General features: G+C 40.2%; 1 protein-coding gene across 1 annotated transcript; it reads right to left on the bottom strand.

The window, feature by feature from the left end:
* Nucleotides 1-16716: 16716 nt before the first annotated feature.
* On the bottom strand, nt 16717-19231 carry LOC145971261 (uncharacterized). Its single transcript, XM_083098741.1, has one exon. It carries the CDS (start codon nt 19106-19108, stop codon nt 16733-16735), a length of 2376 nt encoding a protein of 791 aa, XP_082954867.1. The 5' UTR covers nt 19109-19231; the 3' UTR covers nt 16717-16732.
* Nucleotides 19232-19239: the final 8 nt, after the last annotated feature.

Consider the following 19239-nt stretch of genomic DNA (forward strand, 5'->3'; position numbering starts at 1 on the left):
GTGATGTATTTCTTATTAAAAAAATGAGAAACGCATGCGAAAAATGAGCATCAGTGCAGTTTTTTAGAGAAATGTATTACATTTCGTATTCCTTAGATTTTCAAATCTATTCGTTGAAAAGTTTTAACGTAGTTTGAAATATTGTGCCGGAATTCGTTTTAATGTCTCATCATATTTGCGAGAAATTACAAGTTACATAAAACATATTACAATTACTATCCAATAGAACATGTGTAAAAGTATATGAATCAAATTGATTAAAAAAAATTTATTTATTTATTTAATTAAATATTTTTAAGAGATGAGCACTGAATAAATTTGTCATTTTACAATATACTTAATGCTCACCTCTAGAAATTTTCAATAAATTCTCTCGAAAATTTTATATATACAAACTGATTGAGGAACTCATTTTAACATGCGAGTGCGAATAATGTACTTTGAAACTAAAGATAAAATCACTTTTGTCTTTTTATAGATAATATTTATCTATAATATATAACATATCAACTGCTAAATCATAAAACCACATCATTATATATATGATGATTGTGTTAATCAATTTCCCTGGATTGTTTAATGGCTTACTAATGGAGTTAAGCCATCAAGTAAATATTTTTCCAATTATATTGCACTGTATTACAGTATGCTATTTTATCGCAGCGAAAAGAATCAATTTAAATAATAATGTATTTTATACGAGAATTGTGCTAATATATAAATATCTTCATTTTCTTTCTATTTTGATTAATAAATACAAATATTGTAAATTAATTTTAAAAAATGTTATACAACAAATAATATAATTTAGCCAAATATGTATAATTTAATATATAAAAATATATCTGTGAGAGAGAGAAAAATAGAGAAAGAGAGAGAGAGACATGAGGAGGAAAGAGAAACTTATATATTTTGTTATTAGTTGCAAATATTTATCGTATCGTCACGAACGCTGTAAGATAATATATCTTTTTCGGTACATCACAATTGTTTTCACTACCTTAAAATGTGCTAATCATGCTAAACCGTACTATTATACAATAGCGGTAGCTCAAGAGTAAACGCGGGGGCGAGAGATGCATTCCACCATTGTTTCCGCGGCGTTTAACGAATAGTTAATTATCGCGCCGCGACTACAGGAATGCGTTATTGTTTGCAAGTACTGAAAAGGATGCAACCGGGACAGAGGGCCAATACGGGATACAGTGGATGAGTGGGTAGGAGCGGCGAGAGTGATACGGGGGGATGGGATAAGAAAACAAAGGAAAGGAATAAAGGGAAATAACAGGAACGCTTTGGAAATTTCAGGGAAAATAGAGATGAGGAAAGAGGATGGAATAGAGGGTGGAGAGGCGCCTCGTGTATCGAAAAGGGAGAAAGGAAAGAATCGCTCTGCTTCCTTTCTTTCCTCCCTCCCCCCGGTTCCTTTCTCTCGAGTCGATTCAGCCGGCTCGTTTCCCGGCTCATTAGTCCCAAAATGGCGACTAATCTGATTTACACGGCTTGTTCCCATGACAGACAAGACTGTCGATTATTTTCGAGATGTCTTGCATCTTTAGGTAGATTGTGCTCGCTTCCGCAAAAGTCTGGTCGAAACGAATTATCGGAACTGTTACGTCCAGACCCTGGAATGGATGGGCCGTATGGAAGGACGCAACTTACTTACCCCGTGACACACTTTATTCGGGCGTGTGTATGGATCGGATCAAACGAATGTGAAGGGCCTGACACAGGTCAGCGACCGAAGGTCTCTTTAACGCTGCGTTTTTAAGCCTATTCGTTCGATGGCCCCTTTTCGGTAAAGGAATTTAATCCTTGTTACGCGGGATGGGACCTAGTGCGATCTCAGGATTTAGGGAAGAGAACGGTTTAAATAATTAAATTATACATTAAATTAAAAATACATATATTATAAAAAAAAATAATGAAAGAAAAATACATCTTAGCAGTTGTAGGTATGCGTGAGTGGGTATCTGTGTGTGTATGTATATATTCTCGCGGGTGTTACAATCGTTCGGAGGTTATCAGTCAGAATATACAGGGAAGAATTTACGTTAAGAATTAAATTCTGACTGGTTAATACAATATACATATAATTAATATAATATAAGAAATAAAACAAAATAAAAAGTGAATGTGTAATAAAAATATGAATAACGCTTACTCATTAGAAGAAGTATAGAATTCGTCGCTTGCGCATATGTGTTATAGTTAGAATTAAAATTTTCTAAATTCGCTGAAACACAGGTCTAAATTAAAATACAATAATAAAATTAAGATAAGAGATTCGCCAAGTCTAAGTTCGAAAATTATTCATCTATTTCAACGGCTTCTCCCAAAAGTAATGATAATTCAAAGGAAAATAATATGAAGAGAAAGGAAAAGATAATAATAATAATAATAATAATATGAGGATGGGAAATTAAAAGAAAACGGAAGGGAGTCAAGAAAAAATAGAAATGAAAAGATATATATAAAGAAGGGCTGAAACGAGATATAAAGATAGAAAACAATATAAATTCTCGGTAAATAAATCAGAAAGAGCTAATAAAGAGAAATAAGGAATTGTTCGCAAATCGCCTTACGGAGATTCCCGGCGAACGGGGAATTGTTCGCGAATCGCCTTGCGGAGATTTCCGGCGAACGGGGAATTGTTCGCGAATCGCCTTACGGAGATTCCCGGCGAACGGGGAATTGTTCGCGAATCGCCTTACGGAGATTCCCGGCGAACAGGGAATTGTTCGCGAATCGCCTTACGGAGATTCCCGGCGAACGAGGAATTGTTCGCGAATCGCCTTGCGGAGATTCCCGGCGAACGGGGAATTGTTCGCGAATCGCCTTGCGGAGATTCTCGGCGAACAGGAAGAACAAGGAATGAGACTGGAGGAGAGGTGAGACAAGGATTGATTGATTGATAGTAATTAGTAAAAATTTAATGGTTATTAAACCGTTTAAAATTATTTGTCAGACATAGATTTTAAATTATGAGATAGTAAGATATGGGAAAGGGAGAAAATGAAAATTACTTAATTTTACTCACAACTCATTGGCATCACAAAAATGAGTGCGTTCATAAAATTGCAATGGCTGAGGTCGGAGATTTATAACATGAAGAGCTGGGTAATGGAGATGTTCATCAGAAAATTCACACGATGCACAATTAAATGTTAACAAAATCATTTTCACTGTGATATAAAACAGATGAATAACTCAATTGTATAATGCAAAAAAAAAAAAGGATCCCCGAGGCTATATAATTTTAAAATTGAATGACTGAATCTTGACTGGCGCTGTGAACTGAACTGTCAACTGCACTGCTGCTCGTTGGAAGAATTAGCGTACTGAACTGTCAACTGGAGTGTTAAATGCGCGCGTTGCGCCTTGCGCTTGCATTTTAAAGTTATTACTCCTCCTCCCTTCTGGATGGTGGGGAATCTTTTTAGGCGAATTAAATAATTTCTATTACTCTCTTCCTAAGGTTAAGAAGCTTGATTTTTTAGAAGGAGAGGGGTCTCTTAAGATTTTTATTGGTTAAGCTCTTTGGCTCGAGACTTAGCTCCATCCAGTAGAGAGTGGGAGTGAGCTGATTATCTTATCGCTTGATGATTTGGCGATTCGGAGAACGCTCGAGGGTGGCCTGTCGAACGATCGCACGTGCACTATCAATTTCAAGAATATTGCTGTATGTTTAGATTTGGACAATCTTCCCGAAAACCAGATCTTTATTTTAAAATTTCTTTAGATAGAGAGGCTTCGAACATAAAGCCATACCAATAGATACGGGACAGTTAGAGTTTCTCATAACAATTTTTCATCTCATAATTCACGAATTTATTTAGAGTTTCGTTAACGCTATCTCGACTGGCCATTCCCTGAATTAGATTTGTTAAAGTTTAATAGCGATACACGCGGATTAGGTTGCGTTCTTCTACGCGTTATCATTATTCCTAAGAAGAATCGATTTACATTCCAAATGCAAGTCGATCCTCGATTTCTTTCTTCCACGAAATCGTTTCGAGGAAAGAAAAGAATCGTGGAGTCCACCGGACGTAACAGAACAATCGCGAACTTTTTGTCTTTTATCTGTGCGAATCTTTGGAAAAACAACGCTTAGAGACACTGTTATTAAATTACACATATGTATACTTGATCAAATTATGTATATGATCTTATTAATAGACATGTTTTTAATTAATTGTTTGTAATTAATTATTTGTTTCACAATATTTGAATTTATTAATCGAATTTATATAAGAAATGAAGATATCTGCATTAGAGCATACATTTTGTAAATTAAATTGTTACTTAAAGTAATTGTTTACATTAAACAATATCGTAAAGTGCAATACAATTTCACATGCTGTAATACAACGTATTTGAAAAAATATTGGCATCTGGGAAAGTTCCAAGAAAGTGAAAAATTATTTTAAAATGTATTGTAGAGAGATTTGAACAGAATTAAGTTATTAATATAATTAATTAAATTTAAACAGAATTAAGTAATTAATATAAATACATATGTATAATAATTGTAAATAATTTATAATTATTATATATATTATATATAATTATGGATAATTTATTTAATAAGTTATTTATAATTGTTATATATATTTAATAATTATAAATAATTTATAATTACAATTTATATTACAAAATTTAATTTATAAACTTTGTTTATAAACAAGCCTTCTATTTTTTCATATTAATGAAAAGTAGCCATAAATATATGGTAATAATGTGATAATCGGGAGTTGTATTAGAGCTTGATTAAACTGTGAGAAGGAATTATATCAAGAGAGTGTATTTATACAAATGCATTTAATTAGATCATTTATACACATAAGTTTCATATGTCATGTAACACATGATAATGTAATAATCTGTAAGTATTTACGCGTGAGTGATTTATTGCAAATGTCTGATTTTTACAATTTTCCTTATACTGACATAAAAAACCAACATATATTCATCATTATATTCACGCATTAATTACCAATAAATCCCTGCCGATAAATTTTCCGATATTTTATTAAATCTGAAAACCTGTGGCCAAAGCACGTTCGCATATTGTTCCTCTTATGAGATTCCGTTACCATAGATAACTTCGAGCGTTCGTCCGTGCAAACTCCCATCTGTACCAGATCTTTCGCTTGTCTTTTCTTTATTTCTACTTTGGGAGTTCTACTTTCTCCGGAAAGCGTCACAGGATAGATAGAGATATCCTGCTAATTGAATCGTCGTCGCCAGACGAAATTGCGCGCACAGAATTAGATTTTCCGATCATTAAGTGGATGGTTCTTTTGATGATTTCTTTTTTTATTGTATATCTGTTTGTATAGTGAATTTTTCTAAATTACGGAACAAAATTGAAATACTAATAAATTCGAATGTTTTACATTATTTAGATAGCAACAAAATTGTTAATAAAGTATATACACTTATATAAAATGCATTTGGCGACAAAAATATCTTTTACGAATATTTTTATCTCATAGATGTTAAACAGAACATTTTTTAACATTATTATATTTTTCTTCGTGCATTAATTATATACAGGGTGTTTCATTTTAATCCGACCAGTCGAATATCTCGAAAACCAAGCCCGGGAGAGAAAAATATTTCAGACAAAAGTTGTTTGGTTTCGAGGGGGCCATAAGATGGTATCATTGGTTTGACCTTGAAGAGTCATTTGAAGGTCACGTGAAGGTCACTTCAATTTTTTTAAATGGAACACCCTATATATTTTTGCACACTCTTGTAGCTGACATCGAGAGCTTTCCAAAACACTATCATTAAGTACCTTTTCGTTAAGTACTTTTTGAGTTATGAAGGTTGAAATAATTTCTTAATTTTACATAAACCGTAAAATATCTTGTAAAATATTCACTTTTCGATTATCTTACATTAATACTTTTATGTACAAAATAATGAGAGGAATCAATTGGTGCAAAAAAAACACATAGTTGTTTTTAAGAAAAAATATGGAATTGTTAATTGCAAATTACATATTTTTTCTTCAAAACAACTATGTGTTTTCTTTACACCAATTGATTCCTCTCATTATTTTGTACGTAAAAGTATTAAGGTAAGATAATCGAAAAATGAATATTTTACTAGATATTTTACGGTTTATGTAGAATTAAGAAATTATTTCAAGCCTCATAACTCAAAAAGTACTTAACGAAAAGGTACTTAATTATAGTGTTTTGGAAAGCTCTCGATGTCAGCTACAAGAATGTGCAAAAATATATAGGGTATTCCATTTAAGAAATTTAAGGTGACCTTTATGTGACCTTCAAATGACTGTTCAAGGTCAAATCATTGTCACCATCTTATGGCCCCCTCGAAACCAAACAACTTTTGTCTGAAATATTTTTCTCTCCCGGGCTTGGTTTTCGAGATATTCGACTGGTCGGATTAAAATGAAACACCCTGTAGAGAATAAAAGCAATATAAGTATTCCGAATCGATATATTCTTATCTTTTAGTACTGCATTTGCTCAGAGTTTAATATTGATAGCCTTAGTTCGCACAATTAATTTAACATACTTTCGTTAAATTAGCACATCCATTAATGTTAATGTTAATTTATTGTAAAATTATATGAGTAGGTATACAAGGCGGGTTCTAACGCAGGTCCTCTCAGGGGGGGTGAGGCGCGAGGGGATCTCAGCGGCGCGGGGGAATGACGTCACGCAGGATGGAGGGGGTTTTCGGCGGCGCGGGGGAATGACGTCACGCGGGACGGAGGGGATTTCGTAGGCGCGGGGGCTGCGGGGCAGGGCGGGGGACGCTTGTGTTGGATGTTTTATGACAAGTATAAACAATCATAAACCGATTGATAAACAGCGGTATTTGAAGAGGATTGGGTCTTCGGGCCGAGACTAACGTGTCGGGACATGTTTTTCGCAAACAAAATGGCTCTCGCGGTACCCTCCCCCTCTCCCCACAATATAAGTAATTCTAGATTTTTTTCGAATTAAACAATATAAGCGGTATTCCTTTGAAGAGGATTGGGTCTTAAGGCTGACTAACGCGTCGGGACATGTTTTCGCAAACAAAATAGTTTTGTGCTGTTGTGATACACCCCCTCTCCCACAATATAAGTAATTCTAGATTTTTTTCGAATTAAACAATATAAGCGGTATTCCTTTGAAGAGGATTGGGTGGATGGAAATGCGTGCGAAGAAATTACGTCATGATTTAGACTTAAAACTTTATTTATGTTTTATGTATATATATATATATATATATTTTTTTTTTTCTTACGTACTATGAACTAAAAACTAAAGCTGCCAGCTCACAATCGACGAGCTGATGCTTGTTGAAAGCGTCACTCGCGCGTATTACATTAGATATTTCTTTTGGATTTATTACAGTAGACGCGATATTGGAGAATTGCGTAAACTTGACATCAACTGTTTCGATAATTTTACCCAATCGATCAAAAGTTACATCTATGCATTGATCGAGATCGAACATACGATGTAATGTCGATTCGACCATCATCAAGCATACGTTTGAAGATTCGAGACTTATGAGTTTGACGTCGTTAATCGTACGAACTCTCACTGTTAGCGGTCCAACGCTTATGAAATTGTAGTCATCTTTAGAGTTGTTCCAAAGTAATTTTTGAATATTGCGACGTTGCTCGTAGAGTCCCTTCCACGTTTCGAGAGATAATATCAGTTCCTTTCCTCGATGATCTCCTATGGCAATCTCCACGTAACTCGGTGGACCCACGTTGATACCAATTTCGAGGAATTTGAATTCCGTAGCTGTCAATGCGTATCGTCTACCTAGTATACGAACCGCACGACGTTCCAACGAAATGCTACAGAAAAATTAAAATTAAAATAATAGTAATAATACAATTTGTAAAAAAAAAAAATATATAAAAAATAGAAAGAAGTTAAATGAAACTTACTCGTCACATTTGTTCTCAAACGATGGAATTTTATCACGACTCGGTACGTAATTATTCACACGTCCTCCGATGCCGCTGTTTCCGTTTCTTTCGACGTAATACATTTCTCTGGGAGTTATGAAAAGTGAACCACGAGAGCGGTGTTAACGCGACACTGATCGTATAAGAAATAACCGAGTATACATGACGCTCATCTTCCAAAAGTATAATGTGGTGGGGGGATCAATGCTTTGAATTTTAGGAGAAGGGGGGATAACGCTCAGACAAAAAATTCTTAGAAACGCATGGAAAGGTCTAGGAAGGGGAAATAAGAGATAAAACATATTAATGTTTACATATTTTATTTTCTTGCAATTCTTTCTGGCGTTGCGACCACCAGTTAAATATTTTGAATACATTTTGTAATGCGCAATTCTTAACATGTTTTCCACATCGCATACTATTGGTAATATCTAATTTATTTAGAGAATCAATATCTTCATAGTCTGCATCCAAGGTTTCAATAATATAGCCGTTTCCCGCATCGTCTAGTATATCGGTCAGCCATTTTCGCTTTTCAAGTCCTTTAACGTACACGACAGACGATTCTTCTTCTTCTTCTTCGTGTATCGTACCATCGACAGCTGTTGTAATTACACGCTGAGCCAAGCCATACGGAACGTTTCCGTCTTCCCATTGTAATCCATGATGATTTCTAATCACCCATGAGACTTGACATCGCTCAGATTTTGTAAGCACGCTCCACGGTACGGGACTTGCGAAAAAGTAATGCGAGAGAACATATCCCTTTCTCAGAACCGCAGCTTCCTTCACGACAAAATTTCTCCCGACAATAAATCCTTGCAAATCCACAAACGTTGGTACGGACATGACGAGATCTCTCTCTCTCTCTCTCTCTCTCTCTCCCTCCCCGATGCATCAGTCAAGAGGAATGGGAAACTCTAAAATCATCTCGCAGCACTTTGATTTATATCCTGCTTCTCCTCCCCTCTCTCTCTTGTGTCGATGTTATCGCTTAGGTGATTTTGCGTACAACGTTGGTCAACGGATTGTACTGGATCACACGATCGTGTATGATGAGACAGTACGCAGTGGTATTCGCCCGCACGTTCTCCTTACATTCGAATTCCAATCTCACATCCACGGTTGCGCTCTTGACCGATTCGTTTTGTCGAGAACAATCGATAATCACGAACGGACCATGACGTTGAAACTGTAAGATGGAGAGACTCGGCTCGAGATACTCGTATCCGTAATAGATCTTGCAGAAGCGCGCGTACGTGTCGTAGAGAATGGCACATCTGCCTTTTTCGAAATCCAGATTCATATCGTCGTACGGATAACATTCCGAATTCAGATAGAGTTTCACGTTGATTAATTTGCAGTGGTCGAATCGACTCGTATCTTCAGACATGATATTTTTCCGGTTTGTCTGCAGAGCGAAGACAACGTATCGTGGTTTCTCCAGTTGAGTCGCGGTCTTAATGGCCCACGAATGCTTGGTTGTAAGCTGCAATAGCGGAAACTCGTATAGATCCCACGAGCGAAAACCCATGCTGAGATATCGTCCGCTTTCCAGAGCACGCAGCATCGACAGTTTTTCGATCTCGCTCAACAGCACGTGTGGCATTCGCCATTGTATCTTGAATATGTTGATCACAGGTTCCAGTGTCGAATCTCCAAACAGACAATTATTATTGTTGCGCGATCGTATTAAGATCAATTCGTGACGAGCGTTAATCACCACTCGTTTATAATCCTCGCAAAATCCCAATAACATGTGGAGCGGTACGCAAAAATTGAAATGTCCATTCTCATAGGTCCACGGATCCCAGCCAGCGTTTTTCATAATCACGTTTCTATCGGATGATACCGTTACATAGTTTTTGAGCGTAGTAGTTATTCCTACGTTTCTATTGCGATCAATCTCAACACCATCGAGTTCGTATCGAATCTCATCGAACATGAATGCGGCGCAATTATTTGCCAGTTCCACATCACTTCCTTCAGCTGGTTTGGTTTTCGTTAGTTGTCCCTCGATGTATAGGAAACTCTCATACGGCAATGTATACAGATCCTGTTGTTGTATGGGTATTCTTATTTCATCACTGTGTCCGAACGTTGTATTGGCGAACGGGTTGTACGTGTGAGTCTCGATCTTGATGATACGATTGTCAAAGATCGGTTCATCACCGATGTTGAGAATGTCGGTCATCGTTCAGCTGTTTCGCACCGCAAATCCCAAAGATTGTAAAAACGCAACGTTCGATGCGCTGAGTTTCTTTTTCTTGGATGATTTGATATTAGCGAACGTCGACGTTGTTGTTGTTGTTGTTGTCGGTGGTGTTGCTGGTCTCGTAAAGATTGCGTTATCTCTCACGTCTTTCGATCCGTTCAATACGAGCATCTCATACGTCGCATACGTACGTGCAATCTTACGGTGATCTCTTCTCCTCGAAAATCGAGCAATCGTCCGTTCTGGTCGACAACGCGTAACGTTAAATCCGTAATGCTCCGCGCGATGATCGGCAGGTAAATGATCTGTGCAGGCGTTTCCGATATCTTATATCCCGGTGGTACCCTCGGTGAAAATTCATGTATCGTATGAACGAGTATGCCGTTGTTGTACGCACCCGCGGTCACGTTACACTCTATACGGATAATATTCACGTTGAGAATGTTAATCGGCATGTTTGATTCGTACCATTTTCGCGGCTCGAGAATACGATTCGAAAATCCTAGCAGCGATCCAATGTTGTCGGGTTTGGTAAAGTTTATTCTGTAGGCACATTTGATCTCGCTCCTCATTGTATTGTAATTAGCACGGAGCACTATCGGATATTCATCATCTTCATAGTCAATGTGTTTCTTATCGCGATGTTTCCGTGAAATTGCTTGTTTCAAAAATTCATGTATATTTTGCAACTCATACGATCCCTCGGGAATCGTAATTTCCTCGTCGTCTTTGCCAAAGTAAAATTTATTATTCGAGGAATTCACATTCGGTATCGTGTGATAAGTCTCAAAATCCGTTAGACCGAGCTCGTATTCGCCGTCGCTCAAATCTATGGTGGGAAAGAAGTTTGCCGTGAGAACGCTACTCTTCCCAGTCAATGTGAACGTCATAGACATGTCGACGAAACTGTTTAACGAATACTGAGTTAAATAGCGCAATATCTGTCTTTAAATTCACATGCATCGACCGTTCGAAGAAACTGCAAGCACAATTGTCCGCAGATGCTCTGATCATAAGTTTGAACAGGTGTGTAATTGTACTGTATCTTCGTTACGTTTCGTCCGAGATATCGCACCAATTCATTCGGTGGTCGAAGATTGCCGAAACTGTCGAAATATATAGCGCGATTCCCCCTCTTTGCATACGCTACCCAATGAGTACCTGGTCCTTCGACGCTATCCAAATTTACAATGCCGCTCTCGTTTTGATATATACCACCGATCGGTAACGAGTTGCGCATGAAAACACCTCTAAAATATGGAATGTGCATACGTTTTGCCAGTTGTAGCAATTGTATGTTGGTAGTTGCGCCCTGCGGCATTTTTAGCGTCTCTTTGACGTTTTTTTTTTTCTCGTTGAGGCTCCTCGTCCGTATTTGTAAGGAGCGAGATATAATCCGTGACCTTCCATAGCGCGATTGTGACGTAGCATCTCTTGCAACTGACGTTGCGCGGCTTTTCCGTCGTTCACCACCTTCGCTACACCAGCCGCTCCACCGATCAGGGATCCGAGCGCACCCAACATTGGTAGAATCGGCAATACACCGCCGCATTTCGCTACCGGAAGTATCCGTTTCTTCGCCGTTTTTTTCTTCGTCTTCGTCTTCAGACCCATACCGAGCTTCGTCTTGGCTTTCATCGCTGTCCAGACAGCTGTGGCGGCGGCTCTCTCACCGAGAGTCGAATCTCTCGCAACGATGCGATTCCGCGCTTTCTCAGCGAGTATCTTATCCGCCGCGTGTCTCTCGGTGAGATCGTTGCTCCGAGAGTATGCTATATCGTGTTCGCGACACGCCGCGTCCAATGGATTTATACCTCGATCGTCTCTGACTAATCGCTTCTCCAACCGTGTGCCTGGCCCGCAAAACTGATAGCCGGGAATATGGAATTCGATCGGAAGTGTGTTTATCGCGTGATTTAATAGGCCTCTACCTATTTTCGTTGACATTCGCTGCAATTCTTTATCAATGGTGCCGGACCGTCGATGTGTGTTTTCTGCCACGGCTGATTGTAGTGTTCGTAACAGCGACGATACGTCTGAACCTCCGGATCCGCTTTTATGTGTTCCGGAAGTTTGTCCCACACGTAGTGGACGTGATCACCGCACATTCGCAACAGAACAGCTTTTGACACAAATTGTAGTTGTTCGACGCTCAAATCGCGAATGTCGGAAGGACTTGATAGCAGAACGAACATTTTTTCTCTACTGAGCGACTCGTGATTTCGCGCACCTATAAATAGGCAGGCGTTCGATCCAATCGGTAGTGTTGAAAAAATGAGATTCGTGCGACAACCTTTGACGATACGCGTGACGAATTGCGACGACAGATTACGATCAATGGAGGACAACGCAGAGATGCGCAGACACGGTACGATGCTACCGACTACTATACGCGCGATCGTTTGCGGCCCCTCGAATTGTGGTAAAACCAACGTTCTGATAAGTCTACTGGAAAGCCCGCACGGTGTACGTTTCGAGAACGTGTACGTGTACTCGAAGTCGCTGCAACAGCCGAAATATCGATATCTGGAGAATTTGTTGACGCCGATTGACGAAATCGGCTATTTTACGTTCTCCAATAACAGTGACGTCATTCCACCGAGCGAGGCACGTCCAAACTCGATTTTCGTCTTCGATGACGTGGCGTGCGACAAGCAAAATACGATAAGAGAGTACTTCTCAATGGGTCGTCACTCGAACGTCGACTGCTTCTATCTTTGTCAGACGTACGCGAGAATACCAAAACATCTTATACGCGACAACGCGAACCTGCTGATCTTGTTTAAACAGGACGGTACCAACTTGAAACACGTGTACAACGATCACGTGAATACCGACATGTCGTACGGGGATTTCAGTGAATTATGTCGTACTTGTTGGCAACAAAAGTATGGATTTCTAGTGATAGATAAGGACAGCTCATTTACGAACGGGCGATACAGAAAAGGATTTAACGTGTTCGCGATACCGCAAAACGATTAGTCGCTGCCGACACTCTGTCGACATGGCTGAAAGCGATAATATTCGCGAGCGTGAAAAGATTGCGAGGGAGATTGAGAAAACGAGCGAATCGATCCGCAAGAAACATCGCGCTTTGAAGACCGGTAAGATCGACGACGATATCGCGGTCAAGACTCATTTTAGACCTATTATCGAGCCACTACAAAAAATCGTCGACCACTCTAGCTTAATCGCGGTGAAAAACGAGCCGGAGAGTAACGCTATAATTAAAACGTTACCCATCAAGCGGTACAAGGAAGAAGAGGAGAAGGAGGAGGAGGATGAGCATACGACACCGAAAAAAAGACAACGATTGAAGGCGAATCGTTTATCGACATCGGATGAACCGCTGATAACCTCCACACCGTCCGCGACAACGAGAATCGTACAACCCACGATACCCGAATCACTCGCAATCGAAAATGTTTTCGAAACCACGGGCAACCCGCTCGAATCACCATCTGTTCGAAACATGTTACAAACGTTGGAAGGTCAAAAAATGTTACGAGAGTACTTCGGGCCACTGCCACAAAAGTACATGAGCGCTTTCCTTAGTGGCGACGAAAAAAATCAGATCGATCACGTGTACGGTGTCTATTTCAACGAGAATGAAATGTGGCTCGGTAACAAACGATTCGACATCGACGCAGATGACTCTATAATCATAGACAAAGTGAGGTACATTGGTACACCTGGATTATACGAGTTGATCTTCAAGAGAATTCCCGATGATGACATATACACTGAGGAGGATATGCAAAAATATAAGAGCATATTAATGGCGACGAGTGCGCATAAACGCCAATATGATGCGCAAGGTCAATTAAAGAGCAACAGGGGATACAAGTATAAACACATAATTGCACCGTTGATGTCGATCGAATCGAAAAAGAAAAAATGCGGTACGGGAGTATCCATGCCTCGCGCGATGATGCTAACCGACAATAAGATCGATTACGTGCACTGGGACGATCCCAACGAGCTAGTGGATCGTCTACGATTGCTCGATGCTTCGCGCCGAGCTGGCCACAACGCTCACGACAACGAGATCCTGTCGATTATAGAGGAACTTCGCGAAGTCGGCCTTATTATAAATTAAACGGTGTCTCAACGAAACTGATCAGTCGATCGACGTCACTCGCATCGAGAAAAAAAAATGCCCATCAACAAATTTGGATTATTCGAACAGAGAAATGAAGCAATTAGAACAAGCGATCATTGGGATAAATCGGTGACAAGTTACTTGCGTCAAAACGCTCTGTGTCGCGTCGCTACGTACTATGACGCGAGGTCGCGCAAGATTCGCCGTGTAGCGCAACCTGAGGCTGATACCGATGCAGTCAACAAACTGTACGTGGAACAATGCGTTAAAACGTTGAAGAATCAGCAGAAAGAATCAGACGAGAAGCTGACTGCGTTCGAGAAGGATGTGCGAGCTTTGCAGACTGCGATAAACGAGCTTCAGCGTGCGATTAACACTAATTCAGAAACAGCTACGAGCGGCTAAACAGCGGCTATTGAACATCTACAAAGGCTTATCGAACTACAATGAGTGGCAGTGATCGAAGAGGAAACGGCTGTGAACGAGGCTACGAACAATTCAAGAACAGTTGCGAACGAGGTTATGAACACCTCAGGAACGGCTGCGAACAAGGCTATGAACACGTCAGGAACGGCTACATACGAGGCGGCATACAACTCTGGAACGGCTACGAACGAGTCAGAAACGATTGCCAACGAGGCTGCGAACGGGTCAGAAACGACTGTGAACGAGGCTACGGACTACTTAGAAGCGACTACCAACAGGGTCAATCACGGCAACAAACGGGTCAAGAACGGCAGTGAACGGCTCAGAAACGACTATCAAACGTGTAAGGAACGACTATCGAACGGGTCAGAAACGGCTAACGAACGGCTATCGAACGGATCAGAAACGGCTATCGAACGGGGCAGGAACGACAACTAACGGGGTAGGAACGGTAACGAACGGCTATTGAACGGGTCAGAAACGGCTATCGAACGGGTCAGAAACGGCTAACGAACGGCTATCGAACGGGTCAGAAACGGCTATCGAACGGGGCAGTAACGACAACTAACGGGATAGGAACGGTAACGAACGGCTATTGAACGGGTCAGAAACGGCTATCGAACGGGTCAGAAACGGCTAACGAATGGCTATCGAACGGGTCAGAAACGGCTATCGAACGGCTATCGAACGACAACTAACGGGGTAGGAACGGTAACGAACGGCTATTGAACGGGTCAGAAACGGCTATCGAACGGGGCAGGAACGGTTATCGAACAGTAACGAATGATAAAACGCACGGTGATACTCGGGGCACACATCGTTTGATCGACGAATCGAAACAACGATGGATCGGCGATCGGGAATAACTGAGGAAGCGAAGAAACAACATAGTTTAGAGAAACAGCAGTTGGTGAACGAATTGCACGCGCCGGCGAGAAAAAATTTTCCCCGAAGACATGTCATAGTGCGGGGATACGATGACTTGTGGCAAGCTGACATTGTCGAGATGCGTCCGTACTCTCGTTTCAACAGAGGTTACCACTACATACTCACAGTCATCGATGCGTTGAGCAAGCACGCGTGGGCCGCACCACTCAAGAGTAAAGGCGGAAGCGAGACAGCTGACGCTATCGCTGAGATAATTCGAAATAGCAAAAGATGTCCGAAAAACTTACAGACTGATATGGGGAAGGAATTTTATAACGCTGACGTGCAACGGCTCATGCGGAAACATGACATCAATCATTATTCTACATATTCAGTATTGAAGGCATCGATCGTTGAGCGATTCAATCGCACGCTGAAAAACGACATGTGGAAGATGTTTACGCTGAACGGATCTTACAAGTGGATCAGCGCGTTGCCGCGACTCGTATCGGATTACAACGCGCGCAAGCATCGAACGATCGGTATGCGACCCGTCGACGTTACCCCCGCGGTCGCTGAAAGACTCTTGGCTACTGTGTATAATCGTGTAAATATCGCGGGTCCGGCAAAATTCAAAGTAGGTGACTCGGTACGCGTTAGCAAGTACAAGACAATTTTTGAGAAAGGTTACACGCCAAATTGGACAACCGAAGTGTTTAAAATTGTAAAAGTGCAGCATACTAATCCCGTAAGCTATCTACTTGAGGATTATCGTAAAAAACCTATCGCTGGAGCGTTCTACGAGCACGAGTTGCATCGCGCGAATTATCCGGACGTGTATCTCGTGGAGAAAGTACTGCGTAGGAGGGGTGACGAGGTTTACGTGAAATGGTTGGGATTTGACAATTCGCACAATTCTTGGATACATAAAGACAATGTGATTTAATTCATACAGTGTTTATTTTTAATTTTCTGGAAAAAATATATGTGTATAACATATATAATATTTGAAAAATGAAAATATACATAAAAATCCTTATCAATATTCCTTGCGATAGTACATGTATTTTTTAATATAAGATGTATGAGATATGCATTACAAAAATATATGAAATATAAAAATACAAAAATCTTTATTAATATTTCTTTCACACACACACACACACACACTTTACAATGGTATCTTATAATGCCCCCACGGTAGCGTATCGGTGGTTTCGGGTACGATATACCGCTTGTCGTCGTACGGACTCAGAGCAATTTTTGTCTCGCGGATTGTGTATACTTGGTGCAATTTCGATCGTATACACGACTGCTGGCGCGTCATTTCAATTTCTTCTTTCAAACACCGTGTGTAATCGTCAAACGTTATCGTTCTCGCGACAACGTTGCTCTTGACGCCTTTAACTTTCTTCGTATCCTTTTTCCCATCGACTCGTAATGCGTACATTTTTGCTCTGAGCCCGGCAAATTCGGTCATTATGGCACCGTTATTTTCATCCTTCATTAGACCCGGTACCTTTTTATTTACGAGCGGCATACCGTACGCATTGTTTGCAGCATAATCGCTAGTGTCGAATCTGCTGACGTCGCGCTTCATATTTTTGTACATGTCTTCGCACTCAATGTGATATATGAGACTATCGGTATCGGTGTACATGACCTTACATTTGTCGCGATACAGGGGAGACATATACTCATGATGAAACTCGTACAAACATGTCTTGGATATGTCGAGTATACACATACCCACGTAGATTGGTTTGTAGAATTTCACCTCGAGTTTGCGCAATTCCACAGCTATTAAATTTTCCGAAAAGACGCTTCTGCTGTGGAAATTTGGTTTAGCGATCATTGCCTCTGCGCCGTATCGTCCGTCCCACTTTGTTAATAATTTTACGTCGACACGATTACGCACATTTTCCATCGTCTTGCCAAATACCGCGTTATTCATAAGTTTATATAAATTTTTTTCAAAATCATTTTTCGCGAGTGTTCTAAACTGTGTATTTAATTCGATATAACTGCGAAGCCACGGAGATTGTGAAAACTGTAAAATTCGATGTATTTTTGTAACGCGAAGGCCGTGTCGCGTACATTGCTGTAGATTACGGTAGTGTATCACGTAACGCTTCTTATCGTATAATGTTGCGAGGAGTTTGTCTTGCCGCTTGCCGGGCGGCTTGTCGCGTGTCGGACAAAACGGAAGGTCAGTGTGCGTATCGTGAAGATGTTGCGGGTACTCGAGATCGACTTCGAGGATATAACCCGTAGGCGAATCTAACGCGATCGATGCTACGTCAAAATTCGACACGTCATCGACCCATCGAAAATCGGCATAGGGCAACGGTTGACACATTGCCCATCCGTATAAATTATTTACATCGAAATACATCAAATACGACGATGGTTTCGATGGATCGTACGATTGTTGCATGTACTTGTTATTAGCGCGCGCGTATCTGTTGGAACACTGACTCAGACCACCGCGTATACCGCGTTCGATAAACATGACCATGTCGATGTCGGTAAGCAATTCGAACGTAATCTTTGTATGCTTCAACATGGCGTCCCACGTGTATCCGGGAAGAGTATAATAATACGCAGGGTCGAGTCCGTAACTTTCGATACATTTCTCGCGAAAGTTTTCAAAAATATCGGCTAATAACAAGACATCGATTTTAAGATATAAATCGCTATACTCGCCTAGCGTTCGAATGGAGAATCGCGTCCAGATGTTCTCGGCGTGCGCGTAATCGCTCTCGGATATAGTTTCACCGGTTAAGGAACTGTAAAATGATTCGCGCGGTGGTAAACATGTATCTTGCAACTTGTCAACGGAATCGATGTATTCGTATGGAAACACACCTTTTCGTGTTAATAATTTGAAATTTTCACTCGATAAATTTTGAAATTCTGATTTTAAAATATCCAGTTTATCTTTATCTAGATAAGATGCTAATTTGTCGAGACTTGCCGTAAGAAATTTGAATGAATCGATGAAGCGTAATTTTACTTGATTTTTTGGTTTTTCTTCCTTAAGATCGACGTTTTTGGTAAACGATATATATTTCTCTTTCGTTATTGGAAGTAACTCGACTCTCCCTTCGAACGCTGTGGCTATTTCCTCGATAATGAAATGCGAATCATAACCGGATAAATTATGAAACACTATCGGAATACAGAAAGACTCTTTATAATTTAAATTACAATTTGAATGCGCGGGACCTCTGTACCGTCCAGTCAAATGGCAATGATCGCGTACGCGTGTATCGTCTTGCGCGAACGGTTTTTCGCATATATGACATTGAGTAGCGTTATTAAATTTTTCACACTCTTCAAATGTTAAATCTACCATAGGGACATTAGTAGTTAAAATATTTTTTACACGAAATGCTAACATTTTAAGTTGCTCGACGAACCATGCTATACAATCGGTACTGCGACGCGAATGATATGCGGATAATGAGTCGTTGTACGAGCAATGTATATAATATGCTATGCTAAATACTTGATGGTGCTGGCACATATTCTTCTCTTCCTCCATCTTGGTCAGAACGCATTCCAAGTCGGCGTACACGATGAATGGAAGCTGCTCTTTCCTGTTGTAATTGTTGAACGATAACCACTTGTCCTTATCGCTCGGTAACCGGATAGCGCAGTCATTTATTTTTCCGC

This window comes from Camponotus vicinus, unplaced genomic scaffold, assembly GCF_025532165.1.
Source record: "Camponotus vicinus isolate PSW18456_S1 unplaced genomic scaffold, iyCamVici1.0 SCAF_4, whole genome shotgun sequence".
Lineage (NCBI taxonomy): Eukaryota > Metazoa > Arthropoda > Insecta > Hymenoptera > Formicidae > Camponotus > Camponotus vicinus.